The sequence below is a fragment of the Hyperolius riggenbachi genome, chromosome 5, assembly GCF_040937935.1.
Source record: "Hyperolius riggenbachi isolate aHypRig1 chromosome 5, aHypRig1.pri, whole genome shotgun sequence".
NCBI lineage: Eukaryota > Metazoa > Chordata > Amphibia > Anura > Hyperoliidae > Hyperolius > Hyperolius riggenbachi.
The window spans coordinates 129,911,170-129,930,186 of record NC_090650.1 but is presented as its reverse complement, the minus strand read 5'-3'; the positions used below and the strand labels follow the sequence as shown (position 1 = coordinate 129,930,186).

At 44.1% G+C, this 19,017-nt stretch overlaps 1 protein-coding gene across 1 annotated transcript in view; it reads left to right on the top strand.

Annotated features, from left to right (window-relative positions):
• The window catches only part of GGCT (gamma-glutamylcyclotransferase), a 45,348-nt gene that overhangs the window by 1,806 nt on the left and 24,525 nt on the right, over window positions 1–19,017 (top strand). The window contains exon 2 of the mRNA XM_068236256.1: window positions 18,204–18,349. Within this exon, the coding sequence (XP_068092357.1) occupies window positions 18,204–18,349 (146 nt within the window). The remainder of the gene's footprint in view (window positions 1–18,203; window positions 18,350–19,017) is intronic.

Here is a 19,017-nt window from a genome sequence, read left to right as displayed (position 1 = left end):
GCAGAACTACTGCGCCTGCGCAGTAGAGCCCGGAGGACGTCCAATGACGTCAGCGCGCCGGCGTGGGACGCAGAAGTTCCGGGCCTTGGAGCGCAGAAGAGCCCGACCTGGCAGCCGGCCTGGCTAGGTCGGGTCGGCCACCGGAGACCACCGGGAGCCTGCGGAGCGGCGGCGAGGGCACCTCCTGCCTGCCACGGGCTAGAGGAAGCCCCAGGTAAGTGGAAATTGATTTCTATTTTTTACCCACCCTCCCTGAACCTTCCCTTTAAAGGAATACTGAAGTCTAAAATAAAAAAATGATCTTTACTCACCCGGGGCATCCCTCAGCCCCCCGAAGCTGGATGGTGCCCTCGCAGGCCCGCTCCGATCGTCCTGTCCTCACCGGCGGCAACTTCCGGGTTCGGCGACAGCCGCCGACAGGCTGGGAACGCGGCTGATTTTCCGCGTTCCCAGCCGCTATATCACCCTCTATGCTGCTATAGCGTAAGACATATATGCTATAGCAGCATAGAGGGTGATATAGCGGCTGGGAATGCGGAAAACTGTGAGGGCACCATCCAGCTTCGGGGGGCTGAGGGATGTCCCGGGTGAGTAAAGATCATTTTTTATTTTAGACTTACGTTTTCCTTTAAATAAGTAAATATATGGATTTAAAAAATAATTTGATAAACGATATGGGAGTTTTAGGGTTTGGCACTACTAGGGGAGTTTATAACTAAATATATGGATTTAAAAAATAATTTTATGAACGATATGGGAGTTTTAGGGTTAGGCACTACTAGGTAGGTCTTAGGGTTAGGCACCAACAGGGGAGTCTTAGGGTTAGGCACCACCAGGGGGGTTTAGGGTTAGGCACCACCAGGGGGGATTTAGGGTTAGGCACCACTAGGGGGGGGGGGCTCTAAGGGTTAGGGATAGGTTGAAGGAGGGCTCTGTGTGAGGGTAGGGTTTGGTTTAGTTGTAGTAAAATGTTAGTAATTTCTAATGTTTTACTACAGTTATTATGAACGTACTTATATTTTTTTCACTATTATAAACAGTATTTTCAGATTTTATTACATGAAGAAATGATAAATGAAGGTTATACACAATATTATACAGTTATAATAATTATACACACATTATCGTTTTCAGTGTTATAAACAATATTTTCAGATTTATTACATGAAGAAACGATAAAAGAAGGTTATACATCAAAAAAGGGCGTATGGTGTAGCCAAAATTTAATGATTTTGTCAATAACCATATTTTTTCGTTTCTTGTAATCAAAGAAATCTGAAAATATTGATAATAAATCTGTAAACAGTAATATATGTATAATATTGTGTATAACCTTCTTTTATTGTTTCTTCATGTAATAAATCTGAAAATATCGTTTATAATTATAACACTGAAAACAATAATGTATGTATAATCGTTATAATTGTATAATATTGTGTATAACCTTCATTTATCATATAATGTAATAAAATCTGAAAATATTGTATATAACAATGAAAACAATTATAAGTACGTTCGTAATAACTGTAGTAAAACATTAGTAAATATTACTAACATTATGCTGAAGGTGAGTTGGGCGCCAGGAGCGCCAAATGAGAGCTCTTCCTGCTGCCACTAAACTGCTCAGTGGTGTTAAATACTATTCCCCCTCCGAGTCAATGCAACTCGGAGCGAGGTGTAATTTCTGGTACGGTGATCACCGTAGCCCCGAATTTCCCTTACACGCCCCGTGCAACATATTATTGCTGCTATGGGACTTCTGGTTTGGGTAACCGGTGCTGAGCGCCGTGCACCAAAACCACCTGCTTTGCCTTCTCTCTCCTCTCTCCAATCTTGTTATTAGAAACCAAATCTAAAGCTGGCCATACATGCATCAATTGTTACTGACAGAATATTTCACTATGATTGAATCATAATGGCTTTTCCACCTATCAGTACTGAGTATGGATGTGGCCTAAAGTAAAGTGGGTCGTGGGCAGGCAGTGATACACTGCCACTGACCACCAATAAAAAATCAGGTAAGCAAGGCATGGATGTTGGGTGGGGGAGTTAAAACAGTGATGGAAGGAGGGGTAACAAAACATCGGAAATTCGAATTAACGAGGCAAGGATCATAGTGCCAGGAGGGAGGTCAGTGAAGATGTGTTACCTGACTGAGGGAGATGGTAGTCCGGTAAAGGGGGAGGAGATATCCGAGATGGAAGAGGGGCATATTTGAAGGATTAGTAGAGATGGTGGCGAAGGGGAGGACATAGGTGTGTGTGTGTGTGGGGGGGAGGGAGGGGGTGGGAAGAATGAGCTTTGGGGAATTAAAGTGGCCATACACCTGTTGACTTGACAGCCGATCGACCATCCATTTTGATATTATCGAATCGAATACAAATTTGGGGTGGAAATTGGTTGAATGTATAGATCTGAGATGTTGGGAAATCTCGGGCCAATGTGTTTGTCAGGTGCAATAATCACGACGTGCGATAACCACGAACGATAGACACGACGGAAATCCCGGCCGTTGTCTCTCAAAATGTATTATGTTCCCCCGGTGCCTGTACTTTAGCCGTCACACTGTCCCTCGAGTGTCCTTGCTGTATTTCCCCATTGGCACTCCACATGACTACTGGCCTATACGACATGGGGTGTGTGTGTGACGTCATTTGGGCTGGGTCTGCACTTTAGCAGAAGCCATGCAGGAACGGCTTTGTGCTTCTCCAAAGGAACAGACTTCACTCACGCATGCACAGTATGGCTGCGCTCTTACGCTGACAGGAGCACAGCCACAAAAGTAAATCTGACAATCCTCTGTTGGATGTGCATATAGGGTCCCAGTTGGTGTGATCAAGGATGATGAGGGAAGCCTCTGGCCTATCTAGAGGCTTGCCTCTACTAAGGTAAGTATGTAATTTTCATTTCAAATCTTGTTTCAGGTTTTCTTTAACATTCTATGACAAATTAACCAAGTGAGCATAGTTCAGGCTAGAAGCTAACATTTGGTCCAAATAAGTGAATAACTTAGTGGGAATTGACAGAATATTGAGATTAAATAAGTTAACCAGTGACCCAAAAACTAGATTCAGTGAACCTTTAACCTGTGGTTTAAATCGTATGTAGTTTCACAAATAATGTTTACAATTCTCACAAAAATATTTCACTTGTAATACCCAATGCAGATAAAGCATATTTGAAGAAAAAAGTTTTCTGTTTGAGAGAGTTGTTGATCCTTTTCAGTGCTTAAAGAGAACCCGAGGTGTGTTTAAAGAATGTTATCTGCATACAGAGGCTGGATCTGCCTATACAGCCCAGCCTCTGTTGCTATCCCAAACCCCACTAAGGTCCCCCTGCACTCTGCATACCTCATAAATCACAGCCATGCTGTGAGGCTGTGTTTACATCTGTAGTGTCAGTCTCAGCTGCTCCCCCACCTCCGGTCCCTGCCCCAGTCCCTTCCCTCTAATCAGCAGGGAGGGAAGGGATGCAGGCGGGGACTGGAGTTCTGCAGGAGGCGGGGAGAGCAGCAGACTGACACTATAGAGATAAACACAGCCAGCTCTGACAAGCTGTTTGTCAGCAGCGTGGCTGTGATTTATGAGGGATTGCAGAGTGCAGGGGGACCTTAGGGGGGTTTGGGATAGCAACAGAGGCTGGGCTGTATAGGCAGATCCAGCCTCTGTATGCAGATAATAATCTTCAAACCCACCTCGGGTTCTCTTTAAAGGAAACCAGAGCTGTAAATGTAAGAAGAACCGATACTTACCCACTGCTTCCTCCTGCAGCATAAACACGTGTGAGTCACTCGCTGTCCTCATGCGGTATGCCTTTCAGCCGCGATCAACCCCAGTAATAAGCTATGTCGGGATCAGTCTGGGCTACTGCTTATGCGCAGTAGCCCAGACTGATCCCAACTGAGCCTATTACCGGGGCTGATCGAGGCTGAACGGCAGACCGCACGAGAACGGCGAGGGACTCACACGTGTTTATGCTGCAGGAGGAAGCAGTGGGTAAGTATTGGGTCTTCTTACATTTACAGCTCTGATACACTTTAACCTCCCTAGCGTTCTGGACGAGCTGAGCTCGTCCAGAGACGCTAAAGGGCACCGCCCCGGTGGGCCGATTTTGATAAAAAAAAATTTTCAAACACGCAGCTAGCACTTTGCTAGCTGCGAGTTTGCTCCGATCGCCGCTGCTTGTTGCCGATCCCCGACGTGAAAGAGGGCCCCCCCCCCCGCAGACACCGTGCGCAGCCTGGCCAATCGCCGCCAGGCTGCGCTTTGGGGTGGATCGGGAGTCCCTGTGACGTCACGACATCGATGACGTCGACGCCGTCACTCCATTCATCGCCATGGCGACGGGGGAAGCCCTAAAGGAAATCCCGTTCAGAACGGGATTTCCTTATGGGCGTGATCGCCGGCGGCGATCGGAAGGGTGGGAGGGAGGGAGCAGAAAGGGAAAATTATGTAGCTAGCGCTAGGCTAGCTACATGATAAAAAAAATCGTGCGAAAAAAACCCTCCTGTGGCCGCGAGAATCAGAACGCCCAGCAGGTTAAGTATCCCTTTATTTGTTATCATTGAGCTTTCCCTACTTTACTCAACTCCAGGACTTGCATTACTCTAATAATTGGTTGTTACGATAAAAAAATGTCAGTTAAATATATCATATAGGAGACACACACACAGTAATATTTGAGAAGTGAAATAAAGTTTATTGGATTTACAGAAAGTGTACAATAATTGTTTAAACAAAATTAGGCAGGTGTATAAATTTGGGCAACACAAAAATAAATTAAATCAATATTTAGTAGATCCTACTTTTGCAGAAATCACGGCCTCTAAAAGCTTCCTGTAGGTTCTAATGAGAGTCTGGATTCTGGTTGAAGGTATTTTGGACCATTCCTCTTTACAAAACATCTCTAGTTCATTCAGGTTTGATGGCCTCCGAGCTTTAGACAGCTGTCTTTAACTCACACCACAGATTTTCAGTTATACTCAGGTCTGGGGACTGAGATGGCCATTCCAGAACATTGTACTTGTTGCCTTAGTGGATTTCGAGCAGTGTTTAGGGTCATTGTCTTGTTGAAACATCCAGCCCCGGCACAGCTTCAGCTTTGTCTCTGATTCCTGGACTTTGGTCTCCAGAATCTGCTGATAGTGAGTGGAATCCATGTGTCCCTCAACTTTGACAAGATTCTTAGTCCATCTAATGGCCACACAGCCCCACAGCATGATGGAACCACCGTCATATTTTACTGTAGGTACCAGGTGTTTTTCTTGGAATGCTGTGTTCTTTTTCCTCCATGCATAACGCCCCTTGTTATGCCCAAATAACTCAATTTTAGTTTCATCAGTCCACAGCACCTTATACCAAAATGAAACTGGCTGGTCCAAATGTGCTTTAGCATACCTCAAGCGGCTCTGTGTGTGCCATGGGGCGGAGAAAAGGCTTCACTTTTAATTTGAGGGTATTTACATCCAAATCAGGCGAATGGTGTAGGAATTATAACAGTTTGCATATGTGCCTGGTGAAGAGGGAAAGAGAAAGAAGAGAGAGAAAAGAAGAGAGGCAGAGAGTCTGAATACTGTCCTATGGCACCATCAGCGTGAGGGTGTTTACCTTACTTGTTCCTTTTCAGGAAGTATTTGTAAGGCTTGGTGGTATATTTCACAGAGTCAGAGTGTATGCCCAGGCTGTAGATCTCGCTCTTCACCTACAGTCCTGGCCAAAAGTTTTGAGACTCTCAAAAATATTAGTATTCTCAAAGTGTGCTGCTAAACTGATTTCACATCTTTGTTCAGTTTATGTGATGTACTGAAATATAACTATAAGCACTTCATAAGTTTCAAAGGCTTTTATTGACAATTACATGAGATTTATGCAAAGAGTAAGTATGTGCAGTGTTGGCCCTTCTTTTTCAGGACCTCTGCAATTTGGCTGGGCATGCTCTCAATCAACTTCTGGGCCAAATCCTGACTGATAGCAACCCATTCTTTCATAATAACTTCTTTTAGTTTCTCGGAATTAGTTGGTTTTTGTTTGTCCACCTGCCTCTTGAGGATTGACCACAAGTTCTCAATGGGATTAAGATCTGGGGAGTTTCCAGGCCATGGACCCAAAATTTCAACGTTTTGTCCCCTCGCCACTTAGTTATCACTTTTGCCTTATGACACAGTGCTCCATCATGCTGGAAAATGCATTGTTCTTCACCAAACTGTTGTTGGATTGTTGGAAGAAGTTGCTGTTGGAGGGCGTTTTAGTACCATTCTTTATTCATGGCTGTGTTTTTTGGAAAAATTGTGAGTGATCCCACTCCCTTGGATGAGAAGCAACCCCACACATGAATGGTCTCAGGATGCTTTACTGTTGGCATGACACAGGACTAATGGTAGCTCTCACCTTTTCTTCTCCTGACAAGCCTTTTTCCAGATGCAAACAATCGGAAAGTGGCTTCATCGGAGAATATGACTTTGCCCCAGTCCTCAGCAGTTCATTCACCATACTTTCTGCAGAAGATCAATCTGTCCCTGATGTTTTTTTGGGAGAGAAGTGGCTTCTTTGCTGACACCAGGCCATTTTACAAAAGTCTTCACCTCACTGTGCGTGCAGATGCGCTCACACCTGCCTGCTGCCATTCCTGAGCAACCTCTGTACTGGTTGCACTCTGATCCCGCAGCTGAATCCTCTTTAGGAGACGATTCTGGCGCTTGCTGGACTTTTTTTGGATGCCCTGAAGCCTTCTTAACAAGAATTGATCATCTTTCCTTTAAGTTCTTGATGATCCTCTAAATTGTTGATTTCGGTGCAATCTTAGTAGCCACAATATCCTTGCCTGTGAAGCCATTTTTTTTTCACTAAGGTTTTATTGCAAGAAAGGCAAAAATAGTACAAACAGTATTTGCATAAGAAAATAGCAAATGGTATTAATATAAAAATATACCATAATCTCTTGCATACAATGACAAGTACGGAAAAACCCAATGGGAACTACAGAAATATACAACAGTTTTTAACAAGGATATTAAGAACTTCCAAAATTAGAACATACTGAGAAGACGAACCAAACGCTCTAGAAAACCTAAAGAGAGTATATGAGAGTATCCACCCCTCCATGCTCAGGGACCATTAAAAGGTGTAGAGAAGATAGTAGAGAGAGACCATTTCTGCCAAGCCAGCATATATTTAGGGATAGAGTCTTGAGATAAATGGAAAATATAATCCATGGTGCGTATAGTTTCCACCCTTTGTAAAATTTGATCGATTGGTATTCCTGGTTGTTTCCAGTTTCTAGCTATAGCCCATAGAATAGAGCATACAACAGTATAATAGATTCGATTCCAGGCTTTTGGGACACTCTTGTTAGGAGCTAATAACAATACATGTTGAGGCTCTAGCAATATAGGAACGGATGACAAGTTGCTCAGATCCCTCACAAACCAATCCCAAATATGTTTAACAACCGAGCAAGACCAAAATGTGTGCACATAAGAGCCTTCATCTTGACATCCTCGGAAACAAAGAGATGAAGCAGAGGGGAACATTTTGTGAATTTTTGTTGGAGTCCTATACCAACGTGTGATTAGTTTTAGGACAATGTCCCTAATCATAGGGGTCTTGGTAGCGTTAGACATATTAAGGCCTATTCTAAGCCAATCACCTGTGTCTAGTGTGATTTGCAATTCTTCTTCCCAATCCATCATAAATTTAGTTTTTTGATCATATGACAGTCCTAACATATGGGAGTCAATTTGAGAAATATATTCACTGCCCACAGTGCAGGATAAATAAAAGTTTTCGTAGAATGTACAAATAAGTCTACCGAAAGGGCCCGTGTGCTTTTGAAAAAAGCTCTTAATCTGGATATATCTAAAATATTCCTCATTGGGGATATTTTTATTAAACTTAATTAACGAAAAAGGTATGAATTTATCAGCAATCCAAAAATTATTAGACATGGTTAGTGAGTTAGAAATCCACCAATGAAAGGGGGAATGGTCTACTAAGGCAGGAGGAAAATCTGGATGGCCTATGAAGGATAATCTGGGAGGTTTATCTGAGCAAAGCTTCATCTTAAATCTGTGTATATACCAGAGCGAGATATTGTCCCAAACAATTAGGTTAAGAGGTTTCAGAAATTTTGGAGAGCGTCCAACCAGTGAAGGGATTGAGGTGAGATTATAAGGGAGAACCGAATCTCTTTCAAATTGAACCTATGGAACTTGAGAATCCCATATGAACCAGGGGAGCATCTGCGTAAATCTGGCAGCTAGGGAGTACAGCCATAAATTAGGTTGCGCAACCCCACCCCTAACTATTCCCCTGTACAAGTATTTATTTTTAAAGCGAGCTGGCTTATTACCCCATACGAACTTGTTAATTATCTTCTGAAACTTGTTCAGAAGAGAACGTCCAGGATTGATGGGTATTGCCCTGAGAAAATACAGTGTGACCAATCCTTTAATGTGGACGAGATTGTGTGGAGTAGCGGCATAAAATTCGTATTGATAAGAGTACTAAAAAGTGGGGGTATTTTTATGCCCAGATAAGAGATATAAGAGTTAACCCATTTAAAATCAAAATTGGCTCTGAGGAAGATTGATTGGTAAGGCCTGTGATTTGGAAATATTGACAGTCAGACCTGAAAGCTTACCGAAATGTTCCAAAAGTTGAAATAATATGGGCATGGAGGTAATAGGTTGCGATAAAAATAATAATGCATCATCTGCGTATAGACTCAGTTTATATTCCTTATCAGCTTTAATATAGCCTTTTATATCAAGGTTTGTTTGAATAGCCAATGATAAGGGTTCCATAGCTATTGAAAATAGAAGTGGGGATAGGGGACAGCCCTGTCTAGTCCCTCTACTGATTTGTATAGGATTGGAGAGAAGGCCAGGTAATCTTAATCTAGCTTGGGGTAAATCATATAAGAGCCAAAATCGCTTCCATAAAAGCCCCCTTAATTCCCATTTTTTCAGTCACTTTGTGCAGATAAGGCCATAGGACCGAGTCGAATGCCTTATGAAGGTCAAGGCCCAACATTAATAGTCTTTGATTGTTTAAATGAGTATCTTGAAGTATATTACACACAAGCCTAGTATTATCAGTAGTTTGTCGTTGGGGGATAAACCCTGATTGGGAAGGGGAAATTAGATCTGTAATTACCTGAGAAAGACGATTGGCTAAAATCTTGGAGAACAGCTTCACATCGTTATTAATTAATGATATGGGTCGATAATTTTGTGGCAACGTGTGATCTAGATTGGGTTTTGGTAAAAGAGAAACAAAAGCATTTGTTAACTCATTAGGAAGTTTAGTGCCTTGCAATGCGTCATTAAAAGCAGCTTTAGCTGTGGCAATAATATTTGTTCAATTTTTTTTATAATAGAGGCCTGTAAAGCCATCTGGGCCTGGGGCTTTGGAGTTTTTAAGTGAAGAGATTGCATTGCTAATTTCTTGAGAGGTGATAGGTGAGTTTAAAGTTTCCAATTTTTCTGCTGTCAGAGATGGAATAGGTAGAGAATCTAGCCAATCGTCCAATTCAGTCGAGGGAGGATTAAAAGGAGCAGCAAATAGACCAGTGTAGTATTCCTCAAAAATATGCATTACTTTTTGGGGAATGGATTCCAGAGTCCCGTGTTTATTTTGAAGCTTATACAGGTGGGGGGATCTTTGGAACTGGGAAAGTTTTCTTGCAAACATCGTGCTAGGAGCATTTCCATGGAGTAAAAATTTAGCCTTTGCAAATTTTAGAGATTTTTCAACTGCTTCTGATAAGATTTGATCTAAAGCCTGTCTTTTTTCTCTAATACTAATAAGCGTAGATTGATCAAAAGAAGAACTATGTTTTTTATATAAATCTTCCAGTTCAGAAGTAAGTTTAAGAATGGAGGCTAATCTTTCCCTTTTTCTTTTAGCCCCCATCTGTATAAGCTTTCCACGAATTACAGTTTTATGTGCTGCCCACAGAGTACCATTAGAGACTTCCCCATTGTTGTTCAGTATAAAATATTCTTCTAAGGATTGTTGCACATCATTAAATATGACTGGATCCTGAAGTAATAGATCATTTAATCTCCAGTTGTCGAATGAGAAAGGGATACCCATTGACCCCAGAACCCCATTAATAATCTGATGATCAGACCAAACGCAAGCATGGATAGCAGATGCTTGTGCATTAGACATCAAGATGGGAGAGAGGAGTAAATAATCAAGTCTAGCATAAGAGTTTTGCGGGTTTGAATAATATGTATAACTCCTATCTCCCATATTGAAAGCCCGCCATATGTCTGTTAATTGAAAATTTTTAAGTGATTTCTGAAGAGTCTTAGGAAATGTTCTACTGCTATCCGTAGCATTACTTCTATCGATTAAAGGGTTACTGACACAATTAAAATCACCCCCTAATATTAAATGATTAGATAGATATTTCTCAAGGCGTAGGAATGATTCCTTAAAGAATTGAGCTTGTTGAGAGTGTGGGGCATAAACATTGCAAAAGGTTACTTCCTTTCCCGCCAGAGTACCTTGTAGGATCAAATACCTGCTTTCAGGATCTTTGTATGATTTCTTAAGGTCAAAGGTTATCCCATTTCTAATTAAAATAGCTACACCTCTGGTTTTATTTGAGAATACCGTGTAATAATTCTTAGCAAAAGACTTGTCCAAACTTTTGGGAGTATTAGAGGAGAAATGCGTCTCTTGAAGCAGAAGAATATCCGCTTTCAAAAACTTGTATTGTTTAAAAGCCTTACGTCTTTTGTTGGGGGGATTAAACCCCTGTACATTATGACTTATAATGTTCAGAGCCATAATTAGAGATCTGGTTTTGCAAAATTGAAGTTATCTGGGAATTAGAGTTGAGAAAGGAGCATTGTTCAAAAGACGTAAGACTTACATACTGAAGTTTGAACTGAATATTAGTCAAAGAGCATGGAAGGGGGACATAAACCATAAGGTGAAGAGCAGAGCATACTTTTGGTTCGATCACACAGCAAATTAAAACTAAAAAGTATCTATAACAAGAAATGAAACGAACGCATAGGAAAGCCATTATGATGGGTAAACACTGTTCAATAGACTTTCAGACAAGTGTCCAACCGATATCAGAGAGCCGAATGTCTGAAATACCACAGCCCAGGAAAGCACCTGAAAGCTGGGGGGGAGTTCAATGCACTTAGCCCAGCTCGGAAACAGCCGCAACATATTAAACTTATAAAACACTAGGCATGTAGGAGAAGCGTGGCAAGTTATCTTAAGCTTACAACAGCATTTTAGAATGGCAAAGAAGTGTGAAGCGACAGATTGATGAGTGAAACCTCCTGTCAGTATCAAAAATCATGAGTGGTCCGGTGATTAAGGAGAAGAGCCAGCTCGAGGAGAACCTTTTTGCGACCAGATGGGCGAAGGAGAGCGTCTTCGGGGTTTTTGCGGTGTAGGAGCAGAGTTACGCAAACCTAGTTTATTCAGCAGCTTTTCCCCTTCCCGTGGTGTTGCTGCCAGATGAGTAACCCCGTTGTGCAGCACTATCAGTTTAAAGGGAAAGCCCCAACGATAACGAATTTGGGCTTTAACCAATGAGGCGGTGATATGCTTCATCTTCCGACGTTTCTCTAGCGTCACAGGTGAAATATCTTGAAATATTTGAATTGCATAATCCTCATATTTGAGATCAGAGATGGTACGTGAAGCTTTCAAAATCTGTTCTTTAATGAGGAAATCTTTAAGGCACAGAATAATGTCACAAGGAGGCTGATCAGGTGTAGGTTGTGCTCTGAGGGCTCTATGAACCCGGTCACATAAGAAGGCCTCAGTTGAGATCTCTGGCAGAATCTGATGAAATATTTTAGTGACATGTTCAGGCAAATCAACAAAAGATTCCGGTAAGCCTCTTATCCTTAAATTATTCCTTCGGTTCCGGTTATCTAAGTCCTCAGTCTGTGATTGTAATGACTGGACTGTATCACATAGAGAATCATGCTCAGAGCGCAGTTCTTTATGAGCTTTTAGTAAGTCATCATATTTTGTTTCTAGCCTGTCTGTTCTGCTGCCTAGGGAAGCTATCTCCTGTGTCAGTGAAGCCTCTACTCTTCTGAGCTCCGACTGAAATTTTCCGGCAAGTTTGTTATACATTGCCTCCAGACTTTCCTCTAAGTCGCGTTTAGTGAGGTTCTTACCTCTCTCTGGCTTTGCCTGTGTCCAATCCGTGCCAGCATCTGAATCTTGTGAGGGAGCAGGAGAGCCGCAGCCATCTTGAGACATGGTGGAGGATGCGCGCGGCCTCAAAAGATAATCAGAAACGGAGGTTTGCCGCTTTGTCGGGCCTGGATTCCGCTTCCCAGGCATGCACCAGTGTCTCCGTTAGGGATTGCTGAATATCAGTGCCAAAATCGCTGCAGAGAAATCCCCGAAAAGTTGCGGAGAAGGAGCGGTGAGCACGGAGCTACATCAGCTTGCTTCCGTCTCCTGGCGCGCCGCGCATGCGCCCCCTGTGAAGCCATTTTTATGCAATGCAATGATGGCTGCATGTGTTTCTTTGCTGGTCACCCTGGTTAACAATGGAAGATCAATGATTTCAAGTATCACCCTCCTTTTAACATGTCAAGTCTTCCATTCTAACCCAATCAGCCTGACGTAAAGATCCCCAGCCTTGTGCTCGTCAATATTCTTACCTGAGTTAACAAGACGAATACTGAAATGATCTCAGCAGGTCCTTTATTGACAGCAATGAAATGCACTGGAAAGGTTTTTTGGGTATTCAGTTAATTTTCATGGTAAAGAAGGACTATGCAATTCATCTGAACCCTCTTCATAACATTCTGGAGTATATGCTAATTGCTATTATAAAAACTTAAGCACCAACTTTTCCAATTTCCAATATTTTTGACAGTCTCAAAACTTTTGGCCAGGACTGTAGCTATCCCTACCTGGCACTCCACTAGCTGTCTCTAATAGGAATTAAGCGAGCAGGGCATACAAACTAAAATAGAAGGCAGATAAACCACCAGGAGCCACTACTGAGGCTAGTAACACAGTTCCGCAGTATCACACAGAAAGTTCAGAGAGTATCCAAATATAATGCAAAATTATTCAACAGCAATAGTAAGGCCTGGTTCACATTGCACAAAAACCGTAGCGTTAAAGGACTTCCGAGGCCAAATTTTCCCCCAAAAAATAAAAAAGTTATAGATACCTGCATAAATTTGGAGGACACGGAGGACGCCGTCCGCGCCCTCCGTGCCGTTCCGCCGGGTCCCCGCTGCTCATAGCCCCCCGAACGGCTCACGACCCCACGCCCAGGGTCGGGCTCTCCTGCCTGCATAAAGATGGCCGCCGGTGCTGGCCACGGCTGCGCACTCCGCATAGCCGCTAGTGCGGCTGCTCAGCTCTAGGGCCAACCCCCCGATCCACGCAACAGGCTGTTTCCTGTAGCGTGGATCGGGGGGTTGGCCCTAGAGCTGCGCAGCCGCACTAGCGGCTATGTGGAGTGCGCAGCCGCGGCCAGCGCCGGCGGCCATGTTTATGCAGGCAGGAGAGCCCGACCCTGGCCGTGGGGTCGTGAGCCGTTCGAGGGGGCTATGAGCGGCGGGGACCCGGCGGAACGGCACGGAGGGCGCAGACGACGTCCTCCGTGTCCTCCAAAGTTATGCAGGTATCTAACTTTTTTTATTTTTTTGGGGAACATTTGGCCTCGGAAGTCCTTTAAGCGGAGCATAGAAGCTGTAGACAGATGCAATACATTTCAATGGGAAAGTTCACATTGGTATTATAAAACGGATTCGCTTCCTACGTTCCGCTAAACTGATCGGACGTTCCCGTCCTGTACCATTTTCACGGAACTGACACGGACCTGAACGCTGAACGTATGCAATGTATCTCAATGGAAAATGGACAATACTGATCCCATTAGCTAGAAAACGTACCTGAATAGTACCAAAAGATCACTTCCTGTTTTGATTTTCTCTACTTCCGGGGCACAGATCGATGGACACCACGCCAGACACAGCAGGTTCCAGGCTGTCTGTCAGCTGCATAGGCACACTGCAATATAGGCCCATTGCAAGCCACATCACCCATCCACTGCAGCATGGCTACTGGAAGCTACACCACTCGCTACTTCAGTGTGGAGGACCTGATAGTGATTGTAGAAGAACACCCTCAACTCTATGATAAGGGGCACCCAGACTATCAGAACCACAACAAGGCCCGAAAAATTTGGGAGAAAATTGCTCGCCAATACTGCCCGGAATTCGACAAATTGTCTGCATCCAGGAAGAACAGCGAAGGTAATTAGTTTTGCCATTTAGTACCTGTATGTGTCGGGTGTGGGAGTGGAAGGGGCACCTTGTTAAAAAAACACTCAAATCATGTGAAAACTAAAAACAGTCATTTATTGAAAACCACAGCAAACAAAATAGAAACATAACCCCACAACCAAGTTCCCTTCCCCCCTCCACTCCCCCCCCCCCCCCCCCCCGTAACATTATGAACCCACGAAACTAAACTAAATGAAGCATTCCTGCCAAGCTACCAGTCGCTGTCGTGTCAGGAAGAATTCTGACAGCTTGTCACGGTTGTGCAATGCCTGTGCACTACCCCTGGTGGCATATCTGCGAATCCGTGGAAGGTAGTCTTGGTCTAGGTGTTATAACCTTTCTCCTGCCGGATGTAGTTGTGTAGAATGCACGCGGCCTTGACCACCCAAATGTTTCAACTGGATGGGTGTGTGAAATATTCGCCACTTGTAGGCCATGATGCCAAACGTGCACTCTACCATACGTCGGGCACGACTCAACAGATAGTGCTGGTGATTCAGCCCTCTCTGACCGTAGGGCCTCATGACATCATGGGATAACACAAAGGCCTCATCCCCGATAAAAAAGAAAGGGTAGCTGGGGGAAGCAGTCCCAGGCCAAGGCTTGTCACCAGAGAGGTCAAGTTTGTCTTCCTGCAATTGTCTATACAATCGTGAGTTTTGAGAGATTGCAGAGTGCTGCCGTATGACCCCACATCGATGTATACAAATTTGTAATCAGCATCTGCCACGGCAAGTAGTACGATGCTGAAATACTTTTTGTAATTGTAATAGAAGCTGCCACTCATCCTCTGTTTCTACATCCGGATATGCTTGCCATCGATTGCCCCAATACAATTTGGGAAATTGGAATAAAGAAAAATACGTTAGTGTCCTTCTTTTGCAGATCGTAATATATTTTTATATTTATATCTTTCAGTTGAAAAATACAAGACCAAGTGGCGAAGCATCAGAGATGATTTCATCAAAGGACTTAAAGCGGGGAAAAAAAGGAACAGAGCAGTGGACGTGGCTCTTCACGCAGAGTTCCCTATTGCTACACGGCCCAATTGAGCTTTCTGCGAAAGTACATTGAGCCCAGAAAGTACGTAAGCATAATTGTGTGAGCGACCACAATAGTAACCAATTTGATAATTATATTGCTTTTGCTTATTTTACACAAGGACTGAAGACATTTTTGGGATAGAGAGGAGAGGCCCACAGATAACACAAGTACATCTGCCGATACAGAGGAGTCCACATCTCAGAGGCTGGAAGATTCTGTAGAGGAAGCGCAAGAAAGATCGTCATCATTTGTTACTCCATCCTCTCCACACAGCGCTTGTTCTGAACTGGAAAGCACCCCACCCCTACAACAAACAACCCCTACAGAAAGTATACAGGAAGGGGAAGAGGAAGTTGTAACGTCATCTCAATCTAGAGGTAGACGTGGAAGAGGTGTAGGTCCCAAGATCAACACAAGACGTGAGTCAGATGTAGAAATGGCTGGGGCTGTTAAGGGGCTATTGGGCATCGTGAGAACCCAAGAACAGCTGGTGAGAAGAGATTTAGATAGTAATCCTACATTCGTTGACAGGTCCCACAAACATGTAGAATTTCATCAAAACCAAATGGAACAGTTACATAAGCAGTTGGAGGAAAACAAAATATACGAGCTAAGTCCAAACTACCCTGCTCTAATGGGGCTTCTTCCCTTCATGGATGAAGTTCCAAGGCACAAGCATTTGCCTTGCCTATACAGCTTGATGGACACCATTAAAGCACATGTCACACGAAAGGCAACTGTCTTTTGGTCCTGTGTCATCACCTGTTTAACATCCACGGCCTGGAAGGCCTGGACTGTTGATGGTCCTTGGTGGCAGGTTTGTAAAGCAATGTGCTATTGTCTGACGTTGCCAATTCCTTGCTTATGTTGTAAACTGTCAGTTGTATGGTACAGCTAAATAAAAATAACATTGTTTTGACATTGCAGTATGGTCTTTCCTTGCATAACGATATAGTATGGCAAATAACAATATGGCATACCTTAGAGTTAGCAGCAACTGTTCCTCAGTGGTCACGGACTTACGCAGTTGGGTGTCGGATTTCTGCAAATCAATCCTCACGATTGCCAGCAGTCGATCAAACCTGGGTGAAAAAAGGGGGTATTCATTGCTGTGCACAATATACTGAGTGGTCTGCTTGTTGCATAGGTACAAAAAGATATACTTACAGCGCCACAGACATCCGGCAGTACTTGAAGAACTTGTCTGGGTGCCTACATAGATTGTAGTACAGTAGGGCAAACTGTCCTTTTTTGCTCCCTCTCGATCAGCAGTGGATGCACCCACCACCTTCTTCTCCTCATAATGGTCCTCCGCCTGGCATAGTACAATGCCACCACCACTGTTGCCACAGTGAGCCAAAAGTGGAATTGGAACAAGAGATCCGTTGGCCTCATGGTTCCACAGAACAGCACACCAAAATGGCAAAATGGAGGAATGTACGGAATGTACTCTCCTGAGGTCCTTGTCTCCAAATGAACAAAGATCTACAACTCAATAGATAAAAACAACTACTGAAACCATCCCCCTCTCCAAACCCCACCCTGGCCAACCCCTTTTCCCTACCCCTATGTCCATTTTCCATACATTTTCGTTCACACTGTACCGGAACAGAACGTATGCGAAATGGTTGTAAAACGTGAACAAAACGTATGAAAACGTATCTTACGAAACGGAGAACGGATCTGTTTTGTCGGAACCGTCCCGGATCAGGTGCAATGTGAACCTAGCCTAATTGGTTTTAGGTTAAGAGACAATTCCAGCAGACTTGCCTGCAGGACAGCAACAGATGATATGTGAATTAGCTTTAGAACACAGTTCCTGCGAGTCTGCATACAAAGTTATGTGAACAGATAACAGAAGTTCCAGATAATGTATGACAAGTGAGGCAAGTCTATATGCACACTGATAACTTGACTGATAAGATGAGTAGACTTTATACTTATCGTCCAGAGCAAGTGGCATGTAGGGAGTATCCAGTAACAATCCAAGATCGGTCCAGGTGGCAAACAAGGAATGTCCAGTATCTAGCAGAGTTAAGTCCAGGCGGCAGGCAAAGGGTTATCCAGGAAACAAGCAGAGGTCAATCCAGGCAGCAGACAAAGGGTTATCCAGGAACCAAGCAGAGGTGAAACACAACAGAGTAGTCAAATACATGCCGAGGTCAAGGTCCAGAATATCAAACAGCAATCAGAGTGCGCACCCAGCAACTAGCCAGAGCTATGCTTATCATGGGCGATGACTGGGAGCACTCTGCACATTTAAATAGCAATCATTCACCAATCAGTGGCCGGCCACCTTCCGCACAACCAATCACACAGCAAGACTCAGACAGGTAGAGATCAGCTGATACCGCTCCCATCAGCTGAGCGGGTCAGCTGACTATTGTTTCCCCTTGCGGAGGACATACTGCGAACGCGCCCTCCGCCTATCAACTTGCGTGGACTATGATTCACCAGCAGGGCTGGCGGCAGGAAACAAGCGCCGAGACCCGGAAGTGACAGACTCAGAACGGGTCTCGGCGGCGTTTTCACCACTAACATGTACATTCCTTAAAGTATTCACCTAGGAAACTGGGTCAGATATCATTGGATATATTTTATGTATACCTGTTTGTGAACTACAGTTGCATGTATAGAGAATAGTCTACAGGATTTGAGGTCAGCTGCATTGAAACTGGAATTGCCCTATTCCTGTGACTAGAGTTATAGTACATTGTAACAATCTCAACTGACTATAAAGGTTCAGAAAATATAAGTCTGTTGTGCTGTCATTTTATATGGATGTGGGCTTACTGGCTTAGGTGATTTGTGCAGCCCTGAGTATTGAAAAGTATTCCATATTTGCTTTTCATCTTAGGACTTTAGGCTTGCATTTGGCTTCCCCCAAGGTAATCAGAATTCCAGATGGCATGGCGGTGTGGCAACAGTGACTGAGAGCCAAGGAGATGAGGTCTGGGGTGTGGTATGGAAAATGGACATCTCCAGCCTGGACTCCTTGGACATGTAAGTGAGCGCAGTCTTTTTTTATACAGTAGATCATATATGATAAAAGGAAACCTGTACAGGAATATGGAGTCTACCATATTTATTCTTTAAAGAGGAACTGTAATGACAAAACGGCCCCTGGGGGGTACTCACCTCGGGTGGGGGAAGCCTCAGGATCCTAATGAGGCTTCCCACGCCGTCCTGCGTCCCTCGGGGGTCTCGCTGTAGCCCTCCGTACAGTTGTGACGCAATATTTACCTTCCTGGCTCCTGCGCAGGCGCTCTGATGCCTCTCGGCGCCGAAGTAGGCGGAAATACCCGATCACCGTCGGGTCTGCTCTACTGCGCAGGCGCAAGTTTCCGTCGCCTGCGCAGTAGAGCGGACCCGACGGAGATCGGGTATTTCCGTCTATTTCCGTGCAGAAAGTCGCCACAGCGCCCCCGCTGGAGCCAGCAAAGGTAAATATTGAACTGACAGTCGGCACAGTCGCCGGCTGTTCGGAGGGCTGCGGCGAGACCCCCGTGGGACAGAGGACGGCGTGGGAAGCCTCATTAGGATCCGGAGGCTTCCCCCACCCGAGGTGAGTACCCCCCAGGGGATCTTTTTAATGTTACAGAGTCTCTTTAAGGAAATGCCAGTTGCTTTGCTGTTATTCATATCTTTTAGCTATAAAGGATCTTCTCAAA